Genomic DNA, 26042 nt, shown 5'->3' with positions numbered 1-26042 from the left:
AAAAACCTTTGCCATGGCTTTCCATCTTCAATATACCAATTGTGCTCTTGATAGGACAATGCATGTGTCAATTGTAGTTCTTGTTTTTTACTTATAAGATTGAGATAACTTGTGTATTTAGTAGAATCCTTCTAGACAAACAGACGTTGTATGTGGAGTTTAATTTGTAAAAAAAAAGTTGACTTCATAAATCTACAGCACATTTTTCCGTAAGAAATAAAACATTTTTGTGACAAGATGCCAAATAATTCTCTACACCAGTTTCCTGTTTTCTTGCAGAATGCTAATCTGAGATCAAGCTCTGTGCTTATCCTCAATACAAACACTAACTGTTCTAATAAAACCGTAACAAGAGTCATATGAGTAACCCAAGTGTTTTCTGAGAACAGCAAGGACATGGGGTAACAGGATAGACGGTGAAGGGGAGCAAATCACAGCAGCCCCAACCTCATCCATGATTAGGCAACCATTCTGCTGCTGGGTATATTAGCACGGTGCATTAGGGACAGCAGTCAATCATTACTTACTCATTGACTTCAGATGTTCCTTAGCCTACATGTTGTTTTATATAATTAAAGGAAACCTGTTAGATCCGCTAACACTATTAGGGTATGTGCGCACGTTGCTTTTTACCTGCTTTTTACCTGCTTTTTTGCTGCTTTTTCTTCTGCGCTGTTTAATGCCAAAATGGATGTGTTCTTCTATTCAAGCAAAGTCTATGGGAATTTGGGTTTCTGGTTCACACTATGTTGTTCAAAATGCTGCCTTTTTGTGGCAGAACTTTGGTCAAAAACTCAGCTTTTCAAAGAAGCAACATGTCAATTGTTTTTGCCATTTGGGTTTTGCACTGCAAAGCTGAGTTTTTGACCAAAGTTCTGCCACAAAAAGGCAGCATTTTGAACAACATAGTCTGAACAAGAAACCCAAATTCCCATAGACTTTGCTTGAATAGAAGAACACATCCATTTTGGCATTAAACAGCGCAGAAGAAAAAGCAGCAAAAAAGCAGGTAAAAAGCAGGTAAAAAGCAACGTGCGCACATACCCTCAATCTGCAAATATAGGGTGAAAGGGAACCTGTCAGGTCCCATATGTGTTCTAACCTACAACCTACAAACATACAAGGGTGATGTGTGGCCTAATAACCCCTTCCTACCCATCCCTGTGTTGTAATATTGTGTAATATGAATGTATAAAGAAAAGTTTTATAACTTACGTGTTCCCTATGTAAATGAGCAGAGGGTCTAGTCCCCTGGGTGTCGCATCGCCCCGTGGGCATGATACTATGGATTTACATGAGCAACGTCACTGTTACTGCCTAGAAATCCAGCATGTGCACGCTTCACATTTGCGCAGCCTTCTTAGCCGGGTGCACCTTACAAATATATCCTCTCCGTTTGGTCTTTGGTTCTGCAGTGTACTTTAGTCAGGTTGTAAGGGGTAGTCGGACCCCTGGTAGTGAAGGAGCGGTTTTTTCCCCCCCTGAAGACGCCACAGTAGTATGGTGGCAAATTGTAAATATTGATGGTAAAATGTTACCTGCTATAAACTGTTTCCCCACTAGGTGCCAGTGTAGAGCAGTGGTTCCCCTGGTAACAGTGGCAGGGAAGGAAGGGGCAGGGCAGCCTAGGTGGGGAAGGAAGGGTTCTGAATGCAGAGTCCAGTGTGCTGTGAGATGTAACATGGGAGAGAGCTGAGGAGAAGTGCCGGGGCAGAGTGCAGGAGTGGGTGCTGTGGCAGTGGAGCGGAGAAGTTGGAGCTAATCCGGAGCCGGTAGTGAGTACTGGAGCCGTCCCCTAGTTCAATACAAATCCCTGGGAAAGGGCTGGACTAAAATCGGGATAGGAGTACCACTGCTAGGGGGATAACAATTGGCCCCTGCAGGCAAAGGAAAGTGCCCGTAGAGAAAAAGGAAACCGTTTTTGTAGAAAAGGACTTGTAACTTGTAACGTACTAAAGTAAGCCTGTTGCAAACAGAAAGATGGAAGCTTTGTTTAATAAAACGGTGTTTGGTTTACCCGCTGCCTGCAATTGTCTCTTTCCTGACAGTGAAGAAGGAGCTGGAGAGCACAGAAGGAACGCTGTCATGAATGGGCCCCATGCATCCACACTCTGCCCCAACAACACACCTGTTTTGCAAGTAACGGCCGGGCCGGGGTTCAGCCTGCCGCCCCCTGGGCGAGAGACCGCGACTGCACCCCCTGAGGCACCCCCTGCCCCCGTTACAAGGTTATAGGTTCCCTCTAATCTGCAGGTTATTAGCATTGCGTAGTCAATCGTCCGCTGTATTGAAAGTGCACCACCTGGGAGAAAATAAACTTTCTTACTATTTGGAGCCGCCGGCTTTTAGTCATGTGTGATGCCCTGGACTAGTCAGGTCGTCCCAGGTAGTCCCATGCACACACACCCGCTCCCTGAAAAGGTGACAGCAGCCAAACTACAAAAACCTTGTCACCTCCCTCCATGTTTGATGTCCACACCAGGGGGGTGGAGCCAGGCGGTTAGCTCCGCCCACCGAGGAGTTCACAGGCCTGGAGGCGGAAAAAACAAGTTCTAAAACACAAAGTAGATTAGCTTTGACAGTGGAGGAGAGAAGTCGAGTTCAAGGGCAGACCTGTGCCCAGGCCTGCCAATAGTCTACTCAGGTGTCTGGGTTGGAGCCCAGTCACCTCTGGCAGGGAGGCAGACGGTGGCGGCCACCTGCAGGAGCTGGGATTACAGCTGGTGGAATCGTAGGGACCGGGGTCGGGCGGTGGCCCGCCGGTACCGAACCGGGAAACCGATTGGAAGCCGGAGCACCATGAGGGGTACTCAGACCCAGTACGAAGCCCAGAAACCACAGGGCTGAGTCAAATCAACTGATTGAGGACTGGACTTAAGGACCTTTACCACACAAGACCAGACTGAAGACAACAGCCCAACCATTAGGGTAAAGCCACCGCCAAGGCATAGAGACCCAAAGGGCCAGCGTCTGCGGGCAAACAGGGGTCCCCCGACACCCAGCAAGCCGGTGAGCGGACTACCGTTGCTTAGGCATAGGAGTCACAACATTCACATTAAGGAGATGCAGGAGAAAGGTGGAAACCAACAACCTGATAAGGAAGAAGCTGCAGCCGGCTGCGGGCCCCGTTCATCACCCCGTTTGGTTTACCAAAGACTCCAGTGTGTTGTGTCATAGTGAGTACAGCAGTGCCTTCGGGCCGTGCACCGTGCCGCACCAGCACCCAGCACACACCCATCTCCCTCGCCTCAGTGCCTCCCTCGGGCCCTCAGGACCATCACTCCCCTACCCACGGAGGAGTCAACACCAAGCTGCGCAACACCGTCCCTGGGAGGCCTAGTCAACGGCAGCGGTGGTGTCCATCCATTCACTATAACCCGAGGCTGGAGTCACGAACTTAAATCCCCTACAAACCACCGCGGCTCCGGCCGTGGAAATCTCTACCGAAGGCCCTGCATGTAGCGCCAACCCCTTTGAGGAGCGACGTGACCCCCGGGTCCGTGAGGAGCTCGAGCCACCCATCGTACGAGCACGGATCTGAGCGGCTCGGCAGCCGGCCGAGCCCGTGGGGCGGTACACATGCAGGAGTGCCAACAAAGCTTCAGTCATTGCTCATTACAAAATTGAGCAACAGCTGTAAGCATGCCCCTGTATTTTGATTGACTGCCAGCTCTGCACACTGCACTGCAGAGGCAGTTGTCAGTCAGAGACCTATTACCATTGCTGTGCAATTCTGTACTAAGCAGTGACTGAGGGGTACTTTGCACACTACGACATCGCAAGCCGATGCTGCGATATCGAGCGCGATAGCACCCGCCCCCGTCGCAGCAGCGATATCTTGTAATTGCTGGCGTAGCCCTGCGACGTCGCTCTGGCCGGCAACCCGCCTCCTTCCTAAGGGGGAGGGTCGTGCGACGTCACAGTGACGTCATACGGCAAGGCGGCCAATACTAGTGGAGGGGAGGAGATGAGTAGGATGTAAACATCCCGCCCACCTAATTCTTTCCGCATTGCAGCCAGGACGCAGGTAGGAGATGTTCCTCGCTCCTGCGGCTTCATACACAGCGATGTGTGCTGCCGCAGGAACGAGGAACAACATCGTACCTGTCGCTGCACCGGCATTATGGAAATGTCAGACCCTACACCGATGATACGATAACGATGCTTTTGCGCTCGTTAATCATATCAAAAAGGATTTGCACACTACGATATCGACTGCGACGCCGGATGTGCGTCACTTTCGATTTGACCCCACCGACATCACACCTGCGATGTCGTAGTGTGCAAAGCCCGCCTGAAGCTCCACTGGCACACCTGCATGACTGAAAGCCGGCAGCTCCAAAGAGGAAAAAAAAAATATTTTCCCCCAGATGCTGCACTTTCAATACAGAGGCCAGGCACCTTCATAACGCTACTAACATGCAGATCAACCACCTAATATCTGCAGGTTATTAGTTTTATCCCACCTGACAGCAGGTTCCCTTTAAGTAACAAGAAACTCACCGCTTTTTTCTGCTTTCTATAGTGTTCTTGAAGTAGGCTTCCATTTTTGCCGCAGGAGGTAACTGTGCAGCTCCTATAATGACAAAAGATGCCAAAAATCTGAGGAGAATTTCTTTGAAGTTTATTGAACTTCTTTATATTCTTACTCGCAGTTTTTGACTCTAGTTGATGTGAATTTGTCATTTTACTCATAATTCTCCTACAGCCTAATATGTGGTATGTCAAATATATATATATATATATATATATATATATAGTACAGACCAAAAGTTTGGACACACCTCATTCAAAGAGTTTTCTTTATTTTCATAACTCTGAAAATTGTAGATTCACACTGAAGGCATCAAAACTATAAATTAATACATGTGGAATGAAATACTTAACAAAAAAGTGCGAAATAACTGAAAATATGTCTTATATTCTAGGTTTTTCAAAGTAGCCACCTTTTGCTTTGATTACTGCTTTGCACACTCTTGGCATTCTCTTGATGAGATTCAAGTGGTAGTCACCGGAAATTGTCTTCCAACAGTCTTGAAGGAGTTCCCAGAGATGCTTAGCACTTGTTGGCCCTTTTGCCTTCACTCTGCTGTCCACCTCATCCCAAACCATCTCGATTGGGTTCAGGTTTGGTGACTGTGAAGGCAGGTTATCTGGCATAGCACCCCATCACCCTCCTTCTTAGGGCCGCTTTACACGCTACGACATCGCTAAAGCGATGTCGTTGGGGTCACGGAATTTGTGACGCACATCCGGCCGCGTTAGCGATGTCGTTGCGTGTGACACCTATGAGCGATTTTGCATCGTTGCAAAAATGTTCAAAATCGCTAATCGGTGATATGGGGGTCCATTCCCAATTATCGTTGCAGCTGCAGGTACGGTGTTATTCGTCGTTCCTGCGGCAGCACACATCGCTATGTGTGACACCGCAGGAATGAGGAACCTCACCTTACCTGCGTTCGCCGGCAATGAGGAAGGAAGCAGGTGGGCAGGATGTTACGTCCCACTCATCTCCACCCCTCCGCTTCTATTGGCCGGCCGCTTAGTGACGTCGCGGTGATGCCGAACGCTCCTCCCCCTTGAGGGAGGGATTGTTCGGCAGTCACAGTGACGTCGCTGAACAGGTATGTGCGTGTGACGCTGCCGTAGCGATAATGTTCTCTATGGCAGCGATCACCACATATCAGCCATACGACAGGGGCAGGTGCTATCGCGCTCGACAGCGCTAGCAATTGCTAGCGATGTCGTAGCGTGTAAAACGGCCCATAGTCAAATAGCCCTTACACAGCCTGGAGGGGGGTTTGGGGTCATTGTCCCGTTGAAAAATAAATGATGGTCCAAATAAACGCAAACCAGATGGAATAGCATGCCACTGCAAGATGCTGTGGTAGCCATGCTGGTTCTGTATGCCTTCAATTTTGAATAAATCCCCAACAGTGCCATCAGCAAAGCACTCCCACACCATCACACCTCCTCCTCCATGCTTCACGGTGGGAACCAGGCATGTAGAGTTCATCCATTCACCTTTTCTGCGTTGCACAAAGACACGGTGGTTGGATCCAAAGATCTGAAATTTGGACTCATCAGACCAAAGCACAGATTTCCACTGGTCTAATGTCCATTCCTTGTGTTCTTTTGCCCAAACAAGTCTCTTCTGCTTGTTGCCTGTCCTTAGCAGTGGTTTCCTAGCAGCTATTTTACCATGAAGGCCTGCTGCACAAAGTCTCGTCTTAATAATTGTTCTAGAAATGTGGCTGCTGCTAGAACTCTGTGTAGCATTGACCTGGTCTCTAATCTGAGCTGCTGTTAACCTGCGGTTTCTGAGACTGGTGACTCAGATAAATTTATCCTCCGCAGCAGAGATGACTCTTGGTCTTCCTCTCCTGGGGTGGTCCTTAGTTTCTTTGTATCATTTGATATTTTTTGCCACTGCACTTGGGGACACTTTCAAAGTTTTCCCAATTTTTTCGGACTGACTGACCATCATTTCTTAAAATAATGATGGCCACTCGTTTTAGCTGCTTTTTTTCATCTTAGCTGCTTTTTTTCTTTCCATAATACAAATTCTAACAGTCTATTCAGTAGGAATATCAGCTGTGTATCCACCAGACTTCTGCACAACACAACTGATGGTCCCAACCCCATTTATAAGGCAAGAAATCCCACTTATTAAACCTGACAGGGCACACCTGTGAAGTGAAAACCACTCCAGTGACTACCTCTTGAAACTCATCAAGAGAATGCCAAGAGTGTGCAAAGCAGTAATCAAAGCAAAAGGTGGCTAGTTTGAAGAACCTAGAATATAAGACATATTTTCACACTTTTTGTTAAGTATTTCATTCCACATGTGTTAATTCATAGTTTTGATGCCTTCAATGTGAATCTACAATTTTCAGAGTCATGAAAATAAAAAAAACTCTGAATGAGACGGTGTGTCCAAACCTTTGGTCTGTACTGTATATATATAAATGTACGATATTTTAAACAAATGATCATTGCATTAAATGAAAATGAGAAAGGAAAAAATTGTACAAAAAAAGACTGAAGAAAAAACAAAACAAAAAACAGATTGTAATTCTAAATGAACAAATACACATTTTCCACAAATTAAAAGGAATAAACTTCATACAGTAGGATTTCAGATTTCTATTACATTAGTTTTGTCTACCTTCACGCAAATTAGTTATAAAGGTAGACATAGAATTTCTAAGGGTTATCTAAGATTTTAACATTGATGTATTAGGTCAATAGATCAGTTGTAGAGATGAGCGGATATGTGGAAATTCGGTACGGTGGAGTCAGTCAAATTTTAAATTAAGTTTCGTTTGGGACTCGAACTTGACATGAAACCCAATGGAAACTAAATGGGCAGTTTCACTCTCCACTCCCACATGCAGCCAGCCATAAACAAATCACTTCGGCGGGTAGGTGGCATTTTTGCCTTTTTTTTTGGTGCGCACTACATCTGATCATGGTATTGTTACCCCCACTATGAGATGATCAAACACTGCAAGCAGCTCACACTGGGCTGAGCACCACTTATACCCAAGCACAGCCATGTTCGCGCGAGTGATTTGTATACATAAAGCACCTAAACTCCTTTTTTAATATTTTTTTTTTACAAAAGTCCAAACACCGAACATAGATCCCTAGGCTCGGTCATCACGGTCCCCGCTGATTGTCGGCAACAGTCAGGCCCCCACTGATGGTCGACAAGGGAGACAAGAGTCGGGGCCCTACTGATCGTCGGCAAGGGAGGCAAGAGTCAGGTCCCTACTGATTGTCAGCAAGGGAGGCAAGAGACAGGTCCCTACTGATTGTCAGCAAGGGAGGAAAGAGTCAGGTCCCTACTGATTGTCAGCAAGGGAGGAAAGAGTCAGGTGTCCCTACTGATTGTCAGCAAGGGAGGAAAGAGTCAGGTGTCCCTACTGATTGTCGGCAAGGGAGGAAAGAGTCAGGTGTCCCTACTGATTGTCGGCAAGGGAGGAAAGAGTCAGGTCCCTACTGATTGTCAGCAAGGGAGGAAAGAGTCAGGTGTCCCTACTGATTGTCGGCAAGGGAGGAAAGAGTCAGGTCCCTACTGATTGTCAACAAGGGAGGAAAGAGTCAGGTGTCCCTACTGATTGTCGGCAAGGGAGGAAAGAGTCAGGTGTCCCTACTGATTGTCAGCAAGGGAGGAAAAAGTCAGGTCCCCACCGATCGTCAGCAAGGGAGGCAAGAGTCAGGTCCCTACTGATTGTCAGCAAGGGGACCAAGAGTCATGTGCCCACTGATTGTCAGCAAGGGTGGCAAGAGTCAGGTCCCCACCGATCGTCAGCAAGGGAGGCAAGAGTCAGGTCCCTACTGATTGTCAGCAAGGGGACCAAGAGTCATGTGCCCACTGATTGTCGGCAAGGGTGGCAAGAGTCAGGTCCCCACCGATCGTCGACATGGGAGGCAAGAGTCAGGTGCCCACCAATGGTCGACAAAGGAGGCAAGAGTCCGGTTCCGACCGATCGTCGGTAAGGGAGGCAAGAGTCAGGTTTCAACTAATATAATGTTGACATCTTATTCTAATCCTAAGTACTTTCTATTTTATTATCAATACTTAAGTATTGAATTGGTAAAAACTGCCTCTTATAAATAATTGGAATACTATAATAAAAACACAGAAGGTTAGTTTCTCTTCAGAAAAAGATACAGAAGTTGAAGAAAAATTGCAACCATTAGTGTGTCTGATATTCGGTATTGTGGAGACATCAAGGCAACCATATTTTATTGTCCATTAAATATTGTGCATGGGTCCTATCAGTTGTTATCAGCAAAGAAAGTTATGTTTAGGTATATCTCACAAGCATTGCTACATTAAAATGTAGCAATACGTGAATACATGACTGGGTATATAACACATGATCATTTCAGGGCTGCCGGAGCAAGTATTCCTCATATTTCAAAGCCGATCTGCCAACAAATTTCACAATACAAAATGCATCTATTATTACATAATTGAGACCCTATGAGATTTGCATACTTAGTTTGAAAATCCTTGACAGAAGAGTGTTATAATGCTATTTTGAAGCTTACTTAATCTCCACCCAACTAGCCTGATTGATATCTTCTCAGTGTTCCTCCTCCCCAGCTGCTGCTGAGATCTCACACTGCTCAGTACAAGCTGCAGATATTAGTCAGGGCGGACAGAGATCCAATATATTTAGAATTATGAGCTCCATCTGGCAGCATTAAAAAAATGCTCAATATAACAATCAGCATAATAAAAAGAAGTACATCAGTCTCATAAGTTCTAAGAAACCAGTTTCTTAATGTCTGCAGATTGATTTTGTGAAATCTGGTAACAGGCCTACTCTATGTACAGTTCTTTCATGTCTCCCTTTCACAAAATTGATACTAAGTTTGAATTTTTACTCAATAATTATAATAATTTTATTCATTTATATAGCGCTATTAATTCCACAGCGCTTTACATACATTGGCAACACTGTCCCCATTGGTGCTCACAATCTAGAGTCCCTATCTGTATGTCTTTTGGGTGTGGGGGGAAAACGGAGAACCCGGAGGAAACCCACACAAACATGTGGGGAGAACATACAAACTCCTTGCAGATGTTGTCCTTAGGCTGGACTCACACGAACGTATGAAAAAGCGGTCCCATTCTCGTTTGCGAGAGTAGGGCGATTTTTTCACACTTGTCATCAGTGTGCTCTCAGTGTGCTGTCAGTATGCTGTCCGTGTGCAATCCGTTTTTTACTCAGCAGCTATTAGTCATTTGCAGTCAATTACAGGAACAGTGTTCTATGCTACATGATAGAAGTGTATCCATAAAAACGGATGTCACTAGGATGGTCCATGTGCCGTCCGTGTGACGTCCGTTTTTTTCTCGCACCCATAGACTTGTATTGGCGATTCTCGGCCATTTTACGCATGAATACGTAGCATGCTGCCGCTTTTCTCGCATCCAGGATCTGGATACGAGAAATGCTGACCAACAGCTCGCACTCATAGAATAACATTGGTCCGAGTGTAATGTGAGAATTTCTCGCATTGCTCTCGTCCGTTTTTGTCGCTCATGTGAGCGTACCCTTAGTGTGATTTGAACCCAGGACCCCAGTGCTGCAAGACTGTAGTGCTAACCACTGAGCCACCATACAGTACTAACCTCTGAGCCATCGTGCCGCCCTCAATGTTACAAACTACTAAGAAGGACGTTACTGTAACATTCTGGTTTTCATCAATATATAGCAGTCTTGAGACTATGACAACTGTCTTGAATGAGCAGCTATTAAAAAAACAAACCTTTAAATATTCTGGTGGCCCAGCGGACCTGAAGCTCAGATACTGGAAGGAGGGATCCGAGAGGTTGGACAAGCCCTATAAATGCCAGAGTAGGTTTTTCGTGGTGAGGAGGGAACACATTCTTGTACAGGGGAACATTATTATCATTCACTCTGACAATGGAGTCATCAAGAAATGGAAAGGAAATGTTATATCCTGTTGCAAATATGACTTCATCCAAACCATCCACTATAGATCCGTCCTCAAACACCGCAGATGATTGGGTGAACATTTTGATCTGTGGCTTTATCCTTATTGCTCCACATAGGATTAGGCTGGGAAAATGGTCATTAACCATCGGTTCTCTCAACGACGACCTGTTAATTTAAGATAAATTTGAAAGCTCCATAAGTCACCATTCATGTGATTCCAACAGAAAAAAAATATGTTTCCCTTATAAATGGCCTGATGGAACATATTACATTGAAAGCTGAGTCCTTGAGGCTTTGAAATATGGAGCCACATGGGACACTGTACACTAACGTTGTCACGGGTGTGTCACAATTGACAGATGGTCCTGGGATGTCCGGCTGTAGAAGGTCACAGCGTTTGGCTATACAAACTGCTCTCTGACATTCTGTTTTTCCTGCTCTGGTGTAAATGGTATTCTATGTATCTTCTCTGCTTGGGGTTAATCCCTTTCCTTTTAGGACCCTGTGGATATCCTCACCTTTCAGCTGTTAATTATCATCACTTCCACTTGTGTCCTTAAATACCTACATTTCCCCTTGGTGTCTGTGATAGGGTTAAATTCCTATGTGTGCAAGCAGTCGGCTTGTAATGGTCTGGAGGAATATTGTTTTGTTTTGCTGTTACTCACCTGAGTCTTTTTGGAGATAAGTTGTTCGTGCACTTCCTCCTGATTGTGCTCCCTGTGAAAACATGCAGTGTTGTGGGCCTTGAGGACTGGAGTGGGGGAGCCCTGCAGTAGCACATTTAGGGCACACAGGGTGCTCACAGTAGCACAAGTAACATGCAGACTGATATTGAAAAACGCTCTGGGGATGCTTTCACTTTCAATTAAGAAGGCCTCTACATGGCATTGGACATGTGGTCGCCAGAATGTCTGGATTTACCTGCATCCAAGACAAAAGCAGGCCTCATTGATGATGAGGATAGACCTCCATTCCAACCTCCATTTCCATCTTGCTTTGCATCATAATAGTCTTCAAGAGTAGTGGCATGAGGTCAATGCAACATCTGTACCTGGCCATTAGGCCCAATATTGTGCAAAAACCTTCTGATGGTTTGTGGAGACACTGTTTGATGCCTTAGGCTTGGTATGTGACGTCTTTGAATCTGACAAGACAGAGTGTGTATCAATAGGAAGAGGCCTACACATGGATTATGGTGTGTGGCGGCATAATGTATTGTTGCTGGACCCCTCTAGTCTTCATTCTAGGTACAATTGGAGCTCTGAAGTGTTTCAAAAACCATTTTTCAACATCACAATGTGAGGCTGCATGTTTCTCAAGCTACACTGAGTCGCTTACATGGCCCAAACATGCTACCATGGCCTGCAGCATTTCCAGACTTGTCTCTAATCAAGCACATCTGGGATGTCATTGGTTAACAATTGCAAAGGATGCTGCCAGCAGAGGATCTTGATGATTTGGTGTCCAAACAAGTTCACAGTGCAGGACATTCCTTAGAGAATAATAATAACCTACTTGATAGCATGCAAAGTTGCGTAAGTGCATGCATTTGTGCTCCTGAATCTCATAATCGATACTGAATACATTTTGTTTCCATTTTTTAATAATTTGCATATCATTAAAATATCTATAGATTTTATAATTCCATTACTTTTTCTTCTTGGTGTTGTAATTTTAATGTTTAGGCGTGTCTATATTTTTTTTATCCCATATTGTTCACATTTTTGATTGCTGCACGCGCTCCAAGAAATACCAAAAAATAGTTAAAACGCTATCTTAAAATGATACCAATGAGAACGACAGTTTACTATACAAACCAAGCTCTTGCTCAACTCCATTGCCAAAAATTAAGTTATTGATCTCTGAAAATGGCAACACAAAACCCATATTTTATTATTTTTTTTTTTTTTTTTTTTTTAGATTTTGTTTTACCCACTAGAATATACAAATTACAAGACAATCATATTACCAGGTCATTTTATAGCACACTAAGTAAGAACTGTAAAAGTAAAACCCCCAAAAAATGGCAGAAGTGCTATTTTGGCGATTTCAATGCACTTGGATTTTTCATGCCACAAGTAAATGTTGACAAAAAGAAATAAAAAAGTTGTGGCTCTTGCCAGAAAGAGAACAAAAAAATGAAAGTGCAAAAATTTTCTGTGGCCAAATGGGGTTAAAGGGAATCTGTCACCAGGTTTTTATCAACCAATCTGACAGCAACATAACGTAGGGGTAGAGAGCCTGATTCCAACAATATGTCACCTACTGGGATACTTAGGGTACCGTCACACTTTAGCGACACAACAGTGATCCCACCAGCGATCTGACCTGGTCAGGATCGCTGCTGCGTCGCTACATGGTCGCTGGTGAGCTGTCAAACAGGCAGATCTCACCTGCGACCAGTTGCTGCGCTTGCACGGAGCTGGCGTCTGGAAGCTGCGGACACTGGTAACTAAGGTAAACATCGGGAATGGTTACCCGATGTTTACATTAGTTACCAGTGTGTAGTGATGGGCCAGGGGCGCCTCTGACCTTGTAGTCGTGGCCCTGGAGGATTGGCTTACCCCTGGCTCCACCATTACTGGAAAATCAGGCTCTGTTCTTGTGGGGCAGTGTGTGACGGCGCCTTCGACGGATGGTGCACAAACAGTCCTCAGGCAAAAGCTGGTGATAATAAAAGATGACATTTATTGGCACAATACAATCCGGTCAGCAGAATTCGGCACTTTCTGTGGAGCTGGGGACAACCTGCCCAAACGCGCCCTCTAGTGGGGATATCCCTGGGTACTCCGCTTCTCCGGGCTCCCACTCCTAGGTCAAGCACACACCGGACCCACACCAGCGGATTCAGACCTTGAGGTTACGTTCCCCTCCGTTGCTCCGGCGTCCTCTGATGTTCTGCTCACACACACTGCCACCGATGTTCACACACTGCTGTCCCGGATCTCTCTTCCCACACACACACAGACCTTCCCTAGACATCCAGCCGACTCCTCCTTCCCCGGTGGCAACAGCCGTCCCACCCGGCCACTAGGGGGTGCCCTAACACTACAACATATTACAATACACTTTTATTAAAACAACTTTAACAATTCCGGGTTAACTCTGTTGGTACTGGTAGGGGGTAGGCCCACCCACTACAAGTGCACACCGCTTAGCTTAGCGTGTGCAGGGAGCAGGAGCCGGCACTGGCAGCGTGAGAGCTGCGGAGGCTGGTAACGAAGGTAAATATCGGGTAATCACTTTGGTTACCCGATGTTTACCTTGGTTACAGCTTACCGCAGGCTGTCAGATGCCGGCTCCTGCTCCCTGCACATTCAGGATTGTTGCTCTCTCGCTGTCACACACAGCGATGTGTGCTTATCAGCGGGAGAGCAACAATAAAAAAACGAACCAGAGCTGTGTGTAACGAGCAGCGATCTCACAGCAGGGGCCAGATCACTGCTCCGTGTCACACACAGCGAGATCGCTAATGAGGTCACTGCTGCGTCACAAAAACCATGACTCAGCAGCGATCTCAGCAGCGATCTCGCTGTGTGTGAAGTACCCCTTAGTGTAGTTTTGATAAAATCACTGTTTAATCAGCAGGAGATTATCATTACAGGACTTCTTGGAATGCTGCAAGTGGTCCAGCATATTCATGAGCTCAGTATAACTGATGGATCTGCAGGAACAAAGACATTGATTCTATCAAAATGACAGCACACAGCTCAGTAAGTGATACATCGCTGGAATCAGGGTCTCTGTCTCTACGTTATGCTTGTCTCAGATGGGGGAGCAAACACCTGGTGACAGATTCCCTTTAAGTAAAAAAATAATCATTTGCTTGTGCCAGCATGTTGCCAACCATCCTTCTGCTTCTGCACAAAGCTCTGTCACTACATATTTTTTTCAGTTATATGGTTGTTTGTTGGATAATTTGGCCATGATTGGACACAAAACATACACAGAATATGAACTTGTATAATTATTACATGAATTAAAAATCCTCACAGTGTTCTCTTGAACTTACGTGTCTTCAGGTAGTAAACCATAATTTGCATGGTCAAACCAGCTGTTCATTTGCTTTACATTCAGTTTGTGTAAAAGTCGAGCAGGCAAACAACTACTGATCCAGAAATGCCAACGAGATGAGAGGTACATATCTATGGGCAGCCCACCATGGGATATGCGGCTTAGTACCCACATCCCCTGTCTGGTGCTGACGTATACCTGAAACAAAATACAATTATTAAATACAAAACTTGTTTTCAACTCTAGCTTTAGCAAATATACAGCTGCATCTCAATAAATTAGAATATCATCAAAAAGTTAATTTCAGCAATTCAATACAAAAAGGGAAACACATATATCATATAGAGTCATTACACACAGAGGGATCTATTTCAAGTGTTTATTTCTGTTAATGTTGATGATTATGGTTTACAGCCAATGAAAACCCAAAAGTCATTATCTCAGAAAAATAGAATAATTACCACAAAACAACTACAAAGGCTTTCTAAGTGTTTAAAATGGTCCCTTAGTCTGGTTCAGTAGGCTACACAATCATGGGGAAGACTGTTGACTTGACAGATGTCCAGTAGGCAGTCATTGACACACTCCACAAGGGGGGTAAGTCGTAAAAAGTCATTGCTAAAGAAGCTGGCTGTTCACAGGGTGCTGTATCCAAGCATATTAATGGAAAGTTGAGTGGTAGGAAAAAGTGTGGTAGAAAAAGGTGCACAAGCAAGGGGATAACCACCGCCTTGATAGGATTTTTAAGAAAAGGCCATTCAAAAATTTGGGGGACATTCACAAGGAGAGGACTGCTGCTGGAGTCAGTGATTCAAGATCCACCACACACAGACACGTATCCAGGACATGGTCTATAAGTGTCACATTCCTTGTGTCAAGCCACTCATGACCAATAGACAATGCCAGAAGCGTCTTATCTGGGCCAACGAGAAAAAGAACTGGACGGTTGCTCAGTGGTCCAAGGTGTTGTTTTCAGACGAAAGAAAATTTTGCATTTCATTTGGAAATCGCAGTCCCAGAGTCTGAAGGAAGAGTGGAGAGGCCACAATCCAAGCTGCTTGAGGTCTAGTGTGAAGTTTCCACAATCAGTGATGTAGCTCCACTGTGTTTTATCAAGATCAAAGTCAGCACAGCCATCTACCAGGAAATTTTAGAGCACTTCATGCTTCCCTCTGCTGACAAACTTTTTGGAGATGGAAATTTCATTTTCCAGCAGGACTTGGCACCTGTCCACACTGCCAAAAATATCAATGCCTGGTTTACTAACCCCAGTATCACTGTTCTTGATTGTCCAGAAAACTCACTGGACCTAAACACCATAGAGAATCTATGGGAGACACCAGAGCCAACAATACAGATGAGCTGAAGGTTGCTATCACAGTAACCTGGGCTTCCATAACACCTCAGTAGTGCCACAGACTGATCGCCTCCATGCCATGCCGCATTGATGCAATAATTCATGCAAAAGGAGCCCTGACCAAGTATTCAGACATTTACTGTACAGACTTTTAAGTAGTCGCCAACATTTCTGAGTTTAAAATCATTTTTTCAGTAGGTCTTAAGGGTCTTTTCAGTAGGTCTTTACACGCTGCGACATCGCTAGCGATTGCTAGCGATGTCGCGAGCGATAGCACCCGCCCCCGTCGTTCGTGCAACATGTGGTAATCGCTGCAGTAGCGAACAATATTGCTACGGCAGCGTCTCATGCACATACCTGTTCAGCGATGTCGCTGTTGCTGCCGAAAAATCCCTCCTTCAAGGGGGAGGTGCGTTCGGCGTCACAGCGACATCAAAGCGGCGTCACAAAACGGCCGCCCAGTAGAAGAGGAGGGGAGGAGATGAGCGGCCGGAACATGCCGCCCACCTCCTTCCTTCCTCCTTTCCGATGGATGCAGGTAGGATGATGTTCGTCGTTCCTTCGGTGTCACACACAGCGATGAGTGATGCCGCAGGAACGACGAACAACCTGCGGAATGAACAGGGCCGGATTATAGGCGGGGCAGACGGGGCTCCAGCCCAGAGGCCCCCACCAAAAGAGCTTTTAAGGGGGCCCCCACCATACTTGGCACCTGTCAGCATTTATTTTTCTTCACACCCTCTCCCCCTCCGTAAAGACAGTCTAATAAATCAGCTGTGTTGTCGGGGGGGGGAGGCGCGGGGTGTTGAAGCACCGCTATTTATTTGTATCTGCGTCTTTAAGACGCAAAAACAAACTGCGGGCACAGGACGCTGATTGACACCGGAAGTACCAGCGGCCGTTTGTACTTCCGGGGTCAGGTGTGCTAATGCTCCCTGCTATGTGCTGCGGCCGTACCCAGCGAGGGGCGGGCAGCTGCCCCCCCCTCCCCTCCCCCTCCCTAGAAGCAGGGGCACGGTGTAGTGCGCCGCTGTATCTGCTGTCCCCGCTGCGCTCCTCTACACTGTGCATGCCAGGCACACTAGCAGGAGGCAGCGCGCTGTGCTCTGTCGGCTCTGCTGTGTGCTGTGCTCGGCATGCACCCAGTGTAGAGGAGCGCAGCAGAGCCGATGACCGCAGCTTCCTCTTTCCGTTCCTATTCAAATGTATTTGCATCTTTCAGACGTAAATACATTTGAACAGCGCGCCGGGACCCGGCCCCGCCCCCGACATGCAGCAACGTGATGAGATCAGCACCTTGCTGACGTCATCACAGTGCTGCAGGCGCCACACAGGGGACAAGAGGAAGCGAGCGCTCCATGATGGAGCTGAAGAGACAGGTGTAATTAATGGGGATGAGTGAGGAGGGGCAGAGGACACATAACTGGGAACATTTGTGAAGGAACACAGCTCTGTGACAGGCAGAGGAGGAGTACTGTATTCCGAGGGAGGGAGGAGTGTGTAGTGATGGGGCACTGTAATTTGTGTGTGTAGGGGGTGATGAGGGTTGTATTGTGTGTGGGGGGAGGAGTAATGGAGGGTGCATTGTATCGTGTGTGTGGGGAAGGGTAATGAGGGGTGCATTGTATTGTGTGTGGGGGAGGGTTAATGGGGGGTGCATTGTATTGTATGTGGGGGACGGGGTAATGGGGGGTGCATTGTATTCTCTGTGTGTGTGTGTGTGTGTGAGTGAGTGAGAGGTGATGTGGGGTGCATTGTGTGTGTGTGTGTGTGTGTGTGTGTGTGTGAGGTGATGTGGGGTGCATTGTGTGTGTGTGTGTGTGTGTGTGTGTGTGAGGTGATGTGGGGTGCATTGTGTGTGTGTGTGTGTGTGTGTGTGTGTGTGTGTGTGTGAGATGATGTGGGGTGCATTGTGTGTGTGTGTGAGGTGATGTGGGGTGCATTGTGTGTGTGTGTGTGAGGTGATGTGGGGTGCATTGTGTGTGTGTGTGTGTGTGTGTGTGGGGTGATGTGGGGTGCATTGTGTGTGTGTGTGTGTGTGAGGTGATGTGGGATGCATTGTGTGTGTGTGTGTGTGTGTGTGTGTGTGTGTGTGAGATGATGTGGGGTGTATTGTGTGTGTGTGTGAGGTGATGTGGGGTGCATTGTGTGTGTGTGTGTGAGGTGATGTGGGGTGCATTATGTGTGTGTGTGTGAGGTGATGTGGGGTGCATTGTGTGTGTGTGTGTGTGTGTGTGTGTGTGTGTGAGGTGATGTGGGGTGCATTGTGTGTGTGTGTGTGAGGTGATGTGGGGTGCATTGTGTGTGTGTGTGAGGTGATGTGGGGTGCATTGTGTGTGTGTGTGTGTGTGTGTGTGTGTGTGTGTGAGGTGATGTGGGGTGCATTGTGTGTGTGTGTGTGTGTGTGTGTGTGGGGTGCAGTGTGTGTGTGTGTGTGTGTGTGTGTGTGTGTAGGAGGTGATGTGGGGTGCAGTGTGTGTGTGTGGGGGGGCTGCATTGTAGTGTGTGGTGATGTGGGGTGCATTGTGTGTGTAGGAGGTGATGTGGGGTGCATTGTGTGTGTGTGTGTGTGTGTGTGTGTAGAGGGTGCATTGTAGTGTGTGTGTGTGTGTGTGTGTGTGTCAGAGCTGTGTGTGTAAGAAGCAGTACTGTGTGTGTGTATATATGAATTAGAGCAGTCTGTGCGGCCCCCCCCAGAACTATATGGGTCCCCCAGAGTGCTATGTCACCCATCGCAGTAATGAGTACACCACCAGAGCTGTTTGCCACTCCAGTAACGTCTATGCCCCCTGCCCCTCCTGTGATGTATATACAGCAGTGCTGTCAGTGTGCAGTCATGTCTGTTAGTGACAGCCATCGTGAAACACAGCCACACGTCCTGAAGGAGCTGGACGGAAACAAGCGGGAGAGGTGAGTGAGGCTGCTGGCGACTTCCCCATATTAATACCTGTAAAGGCTCATGCACACGTAACTGCTGAATATTCTGCAGCGATTTGACAGCACATGTGCGCGTCAAATTGCTGCAGAAACACTGCACAATGGATGCAGTTTTTCTGTACAGAAAATCCGATTTCATGCGCTATGGCTGCTGCCCCCACCATAGACAGAGCGGGAGCTGCATCCATAGCGCACGGAATAATTGACATGCTCATTTTATGAACGCACAGATTTGGGTCAACATTTTAGCACCCAAATCACTGCGTTCATAAAAGCTACGTGCGCACGTATCATGCACAATCTACATAGCTTGTATAGGGGACGCAGAACGCATGCATTTACACTGCAGTGCTATACGCAGTGTAAATGCATGGAATTACACAACGTGCGCACGACCCCTAATGCGTCTGTGTCTGCATGTATGTCAGTGTATATGATTGTGCATATATTTGTCTGTTTATATGTATTTTTCTGAATTTCTCTTCAAATATGTATATGTATGCCTGTATGTGTGTGTGCATGTCTGTGTGTGGATGGGGTCCACTGAGACTCTTTCACCCGGAGGCCACAAAAACCTGGAGCCGGCCCTGGCTGCCTTAACATTGGGATCAGTAAAAAATGTGAGTAAAGCTTTACACGCTACAATATATCTAACGATGTGTCACGTCGTAAGTGACGCACATCCGGCATCGTTAGTGATATTGTAGTGTGTGACAGCTACGTGCGACCCTGATTGTGCTTTAAAACGTTGATCGCTGACACGTCGTTCATTTTCTAAAAATTGAACGTCTGGTTGTTCATCGTTCTTGAGGCAGCACACATCACTCCGTGTGACACCCCGGGAACGATGAACACAGCTTACCTGCGTACTGCCGGCAATGCGGAAGGAAGGAGGTGGCGGTGTGAAGATGTAATTTACCCTCTCACTGTATATGCTGTGATACTATGTCATGATATGTATATTTCCCTGGTTGTATTAGTTGTAATTCATGTATTTTCTTGGGGGAGCTACTGGTCTCAATGTGTCTCTCTCATACAATTGTAGTCTTGGCATCTAATGTGATTATGTAAATAGCCTGTCCTCTTCTTTCCAGAGTTGTGTATCTAATCTGTAATTGCATTGGCCAGTGAAGGAATAGTCATTGTTCTTTACAGCAGGGGATCCCTTCATCTACTGTGGCTGGCAGACATATTGGAGCCCTGTGATGGACCAAACCATTGATGATAGGATGTGTGACCCCTACCCCCTGAACAAACATGGTGGGCTGGTCAAGCAGCCCAGACAATGCATTTCCCTTTTTGTAACTTCAGAGTGAGCTGAAACTTGAAGAGAGCAGGAGCCCCAGCCTGGGTGGCTGTGGACACGGACGGAGCTAGGCCTGTGTGGCGGCCCGTGGGATTGTGTGGAACTCTTTGGACTACTGTAAGGACGATTGCTTTGTTATCCGGTCCGAGGATTGTCGGGAAGGGCCCCCGAATCTGTTTTATGTCGACTAATCGTGTGCTGTTCCTGTATTCCTGTTAATAAACCTGTTGGATCGTTCCTCGGCCTCGTCCATCCTTTGCTCTCTTGTACACCCCCGTCACAAACTGGTGGCAGCGGTGGGATCGGAGCAGAAGGAATGGAGGACAATGGCTCAACATCAGGAACCAGCACTGCAGAGTACAAGACCTGGACTTTGGGGAGCCTGCAATCAAAGGCCCGTGAAGTAGGAGTTCGTTTCAAAGGACTCTCCAAGGAGCAGCTGATTGAGGCGCTAGAAGGAGTCTGTTCGCAAAATGACGTGGAGGAAGGATCCTCACAGCAAACGGAAGAAAGACGGCAGCCGGAGGTGAATACCCAAAAAAGTCAATGGGTTGTGTGGTACATGGAGGAGATGGCACTGCTTGGAGATGAGGCCACCATAGAAGATAAGAGGGAGGCCATGCGTGGAGCTAAGGAGAAGGAGCGCAGGATGGAGGAGATGGCACTGCTGGATAAGGAGCTCACTGTGGAAGCCGCGAGAGGTTCCAGACAGACTGTAACCCCAGCACCCATCATGAGGGAACTTCCCAGGGTGTCCCGCAAAGACTTTAAGCCGTTTAATGAGGCTGCAGGCGACATTGAGGGCTTCTTCCAGGACTTTGAGCATCAGTGTCGATTAATGGAAGTCCCGGACAGGGAGCGTGTCCGGCATCTGGTTGGGCTCCTAGAGGGGGGAGCTGCTGAAGCCTATAGAGCTATGGACCCTCGGTGGAACTGTGAGTATGCGGATATTAAACAGAGTATTCTAGAACATTATGCTGTGACCCCAGACACTTACAGGACTCAGTTCCGTGCTTTAGCCTGTGATGGGGAAGTGTCTTTTAAGATATATGCTCATAGACTCAAACAAATATGTAATCGCTGGCTGGAGGCAGAGGAGGCCTTATCTTGGGAGACCTTCCTGCAGGTCATCCTAAAAGAACAATTCTTTGCCCAGTGCCCCGCTGAGATCCGGGAATGGGTGCGTGAGAGAAAACCAGCGACAGTGGAGGAAGCTGCTGCTCTCGCTGATGAGGCTCTCACCATCAAGCCTAGGTGGAGGGTTCTGTTGGAGGATGGAGAGACGCCTAACAGCTCCACAACACCGGATGCCCCCAGTTATTCTGTCCCCATTGTTCCCCGTTCCTCTAAGCCACCACATGTTGATACCCGTGTTAATGTGCCTCCAGTTGCTTCTACTGCACTTTCTGGAATACGCCGGGGAGAGGAAGTAACAGAGCGCAGGTGTTATGTTTGTAGGCATCCCGGGCATTTGCAGGCCTCATGCCCAGCCAGGCCATGGAGGAATCATCCTCAAACCCCTACAGCACCTTCAGGTGGGAGCCGGCCTCCAAGTTCCCCTACCCCTTACCCAAGAGGACACCTTGGATGGAGGGAGACCCAGCTCAGATGCTATCAATGTGGACAGCCAGGGCATCGGCAAGTCTCCTGCCCAGCTGTTCAAATGAGGACTGATCCTGCACCCAATCGGATTGTTAATTATTTACAGCCCAGTGCCATGGAGGAAGATGTGGCACCGTTATGTGAGGACTGGCCTAGTGACTCAGCCCCCCATGTTGCACCACCAGGAGTTTACGGGGTGCGACCCGCAGTTATGACGACTTCTGCTCATCGAGGTAAGCACTTGCAGGAGGTTGTGCTGGATGGACAGAGACTTGTTGGATTTTGTGACTCGGGTGCTTTCCTCACACTGGCTGATCCCCGAGTGGTTCGGCCTGAGGCAATCCATAGAGGACCTGGGATTGTTATTGAACTGGCTGGTGGACAATGGAGGACTATTCCCACAGCCACTGTGGATCTGAACTTTGGTTTTGGGGTCAGGCGATGTGTGGTTGGGGTGATGGGTGGTCTGCCTGCAGCTGTTCTCCTGGGCAATGATGTGGGAGAGCTACGATGCCAATTCGTGGCTGCATGAAGCCACATGTAAGTAACGCTCTGCCTGTGTGTACTTAACCAGTGACCTGTAGAGGTCCCTAGTACGTACACAAGTTGGGAGGGGGAGGGATTGTGAAGATGTAATTTACCCTCTCACTGTATATGCTGTGATACTATGTCATGATATGTATATTTCCCTGGTTGTATTAGTTGTAATTCATGTATTTTCTTGGGGGAGCTACTGGTCTCAATGTGTCTCTCTCATACAATTGTAGTCTTGGCATCTAATGTGATTATGTAAATAGCCTGTCCTCTTCTTTCCAGAGTTGTGTATCTAATCTGTAATTGCATTGGCCAGTGAAGGAATAGTCATTGTTCTTTACAGCAGGGGATCCCTTCATCTACTGTGGCTGGCAGACATATTGGAGCCCTGTGATGGACCAAACCATTGATGATAGGATGTGTGACCCCTACCCCCTGAACAAACATGGTGGGCTGGTCAAGCAGCCCAGACAATGCATTTCCCTTTTTGTAACTTCAGAGTGAGCTGAAACTTGAAGAGAGCAGGAGCCCCAGCCTGGGTGGCTGTGGACATGGACGGAGCTAGGCCTGTGTGGCGGCCCGTGGGATTGTGTGGAACTCTTTGGACTACTGTAAGGACGATTGCTTTGTTATCCGGTCCGAGGATTGTCGGGAAGGGCCCCCGAATCTGTTTTATGTGGACTAATCGTGTGCTGTTCCTGTATTCCTGTTAATAAACCTGTTGGATCGTTCCTCGGCCTCGTCCATCCTTTGCTCTCTTGTACACCCCCGTCACAGGCGGGATGTTTACGCCCCGCTCATCTCCGCCCCTCCGCTTCTATTGGCCGGCCGCTGTGTGACGTTGCTGTGACGCCGAATGTCCCTCCCACTCCAGGAAGTGGATGTTCGCTGCCCACAGCGAGGTCGTTTGGAAGGTACGTGTGATGGGGGTAATCGTTTGTGCGACACGGGCAACAAATTGCCTGTTCCGCACATATGATGGGGGCGTGTGTGATCGCATACGAGATCGAAATGTGTAAAGCAGCCTTAACTCTACTTTCCGTGTATAAGTGACGGCTGTGAGTGATCCTGGACTGTGTCTGTATTGTAGTACTGTAAATCTGAATGTGGCAGAACAGGATAAATGTTCATAGGATTTCTATCTAAATGCTACAGTTCGCGCTCTACTGTTATGGCTAAAAATGTTAACGTTATGGGGCCCCCACCAGATTTTCTGCCCAGGGGCCCCCACCAACCTTAATCCGGCCCTGGGAATGAAACACCAACGACATTATGATTTGGAGCGACGTGTCAAAGATCAACGATTTTTGCCATTTTTGTGACCATTGATCGTCGCTCCTAGCTGTCACACGCTGCAATGACGCTAACAAGGCCGGATGTGCGTCACAAACACCGTGACCCTGACGATATATCGTTAGCCCATGTTGCAGCGTGTAATGCACCCTTTGTATAATGTTTTAATTTTCTGAGATAATGTCTTTTGGGTTTTCATTGGCTATAAGCCATAATCATCAACATTAACAGAAATAAACACTTGAAGTAGATCACTGTGTTTGTAATGACTCTATATAATATATAGGAATAGATCACTCTGTGTGTAATGACTCTATATAATATATGTTTCCCTTTTTGTATTGAATTACTGAAATAACTTAACTTTTTGATGATATTCTAATTTATTGAGATGCACTTGTACATTTTGACTTTCCTATAGGCGCCGAAGAAAATAAAAATCTAAGATAGGCACTTACACTTTTATGAATTATGAAAATATAATATTTTTATTTATTCCACATAACCAGGATGTTTTTTGTCTGTTTTAAATGGGGTTGTCATATGAAATCGCCAGTTTTTGAAAGTGAGAGCTCTAAATGGTGGGGCCATTTGATAATCAAATAGAAAAAGCAAGACAACCTCTAAACTGAGAGCAAAGTTGAATAAAAAATGGATTTAAGTTTTATTATGTGTGGCACACAGTTCCCTCATGCACCTAAGGGTGTATAAGGCCTTAAGGGATATTAGGGATAATTAGGGATAACTAGTGATGAGCAAATCTGAAGAAATTTGATTTAAGTGTTCTATCGCATTTGGCAAGGAAATTAGGTTTGCATCCAAGCTACTTGATACAAGTCGAACACTTTGTTATTATGCTTTGTCATGAAATCAGATGCCTATTTCTTAGGTGGTCTCGTTACAGATTTTCTGGAAACTCAGGAAGGAGGGACTGTATAATTAACTTCACTTTCTCAACAAATTATCAACTGGAACATACACTATTTTTTCGTAGGTTCTCTACTTTCTACTTCTGCCCATGGACAGAGTAATCCAAACTCATCGGAAGACAAGTATAGTCAACATCTGTATTTAAAGCAGTTGTTTACTTTGACACTTTTCCTTGAAAAATGGTATATATAAAACAAAAATAGTCATTTATTCTTTACTCATCCCTCACCAGTTCTGTTTTTTTGGTCTCTACTTCCCGGTCCTTTCAATGATTTTTGGGTCCCTCTCGTCTTTACCCCATTGTGCCTCTTGACACACAGGAAATCACTGCTTCCTCAGTTAACCATTGGCTGCAATGGGGACATGGCATACACATTAATGAGCTGCAGATATTGTCTATGTGTTGGAATGACATAGCTACAAGTAGACACCAGGAGGGGAAGAAGTAGCTTTTGAATTTCAGCAGTGGGGATAACTGAAGTGAATATGTATTATTTTAGTTTTTTTTAACTAATTCTCAAATTAAAAAGTATATTATTGTTAAGTTCAACAACCCTTTTGAAAAGTGATGATAGTGATGAGTGAGCATAAACATGCTCAGTACTTGAATCGAGCATGTCAGAAGCTTGAAAATACTCGACTCAATTACCGAGCACAACAAGAGTCAAGAGGTGACGCAACCATATTTTTAAAGAAGATGCGGGCTGTCCTGACAAAGTCCCCAGATACCACGATCCCCATCACCCACAGGCAGCAGACGTTGCCCGACAATTCCATTCCGTCTTTATAACCACCACAGTCCCTATCATCCACGTGCATTTGGCATTGTCCAGCAACCTCAGTTCCATGTGTGCCGTCCAAATGTTTCCTCTGCCAAAGTAACTATATGGTTAGTTCTACTTGAGTTCCCATTCCATAGTTACATAGTTACATAGTTACATAGTTACTAAGGTTGAAAAAAGACCTAGGTCCATCTAGTTCAACCTTCCTCCACCAGTTCTACATTTGGTCACAAAGTCATTTATAACCAACAATGTTGTGTACTGAGGAAATCATCCAGCCCTTTTTTGAAAGCTGTTATAGTATCTGCCATTACTACCTCTTGTGGTAGAGCATTCCACAGTCTCACTGCTCTAACTGTAAAGAACCCTTTCCTATTTAGCTGTCGGAATCGCTTTTCTTCCACTCGCAGTGAATGACCCCTGGTCCTTAGTATTGTCTTCGGAAGAAATAAGTCATATGCCAGTCCTTTATATTGACCACACATGTCTTTATACATATAAATGAGATCTCCTCTGAGACGTCTTTTTTCTAAGCTAAACATATCTAACTTTTTCAACCTGTCGTCATATGGGAGGCCTTCCATTCCTTGTAGTAGTCTAGTTGCCTGCCTTTGAACTGACTCTAACTTCTGAATGTCCTTTTTAAAATGTGGAGCCCAAAACTGAATCCCATATTCCAGATGTGGCCTTACAAGTGATTTATAGAGGGGTAACAATACGTTGGGATCACGGGATCTAATCTCTCTTTTTTATACACCCTAGAATCTTGTTTGCTTTAGCAGCTGCTGCTTGACATTGAGTGC

At 46.3% G+C, this 26042-nt stretch overlaps 1 protein-coding gene across 2 annotated transcripts in view; it reads right to left on the bottom strand.

Annotated features, from left to right (window-relative positions):
* LOC142250138 (dimethylaniline monooxygenase [N-oxide-forming] 2-like) overlaps window positions 1-26042 on the bottom strand; it is a 67429-nt gene that overhangs the window by 5750 nt on the left and 35637 nt on the right. For both annotated transcript variants that reach the window (XM_075322247.1, XM_075322248.1), the window contains 3 exons: window positions 14497-14696; window positions 10291-10646; window positions 4504-4576 (listed from right to left, as the gene is read on the bottom strand). In XM_075322247.1, the coding sequence (XP_075178362.1) occupies window positions 4504-4576; window positions 10291-10646; window positions 14497-14696 (629 nt within the window). The remainder of the gene's footprint in view (window positions 1-4503; window positions 4577-10290; window positions 10647-14496; window positions 14697-26042) is intronic.

The sequence above is a fragment of the Anomaloglossus baeobatrachus genome, chromosome 8, assembly GCF_048569485.1.
Source record: "Anomaloglossus baeobatrachus isolate aAnoBae1 chromosome 8, aAnoBae1.hap1, whole genome shotgun sequence".
NCBI classification, from domain to species: domain Eukaryota; kingdom Metazoa; phylum Chordata; class Amphibia; order Anura; family Aromobatidae; genus Anomaloglossus; species Anomaloglossus baeobatrachus.
Note: the sequence above shows the minus strand (reverse complement) of the source record. Positions and strands in the feature narration are given on the sequence as shown.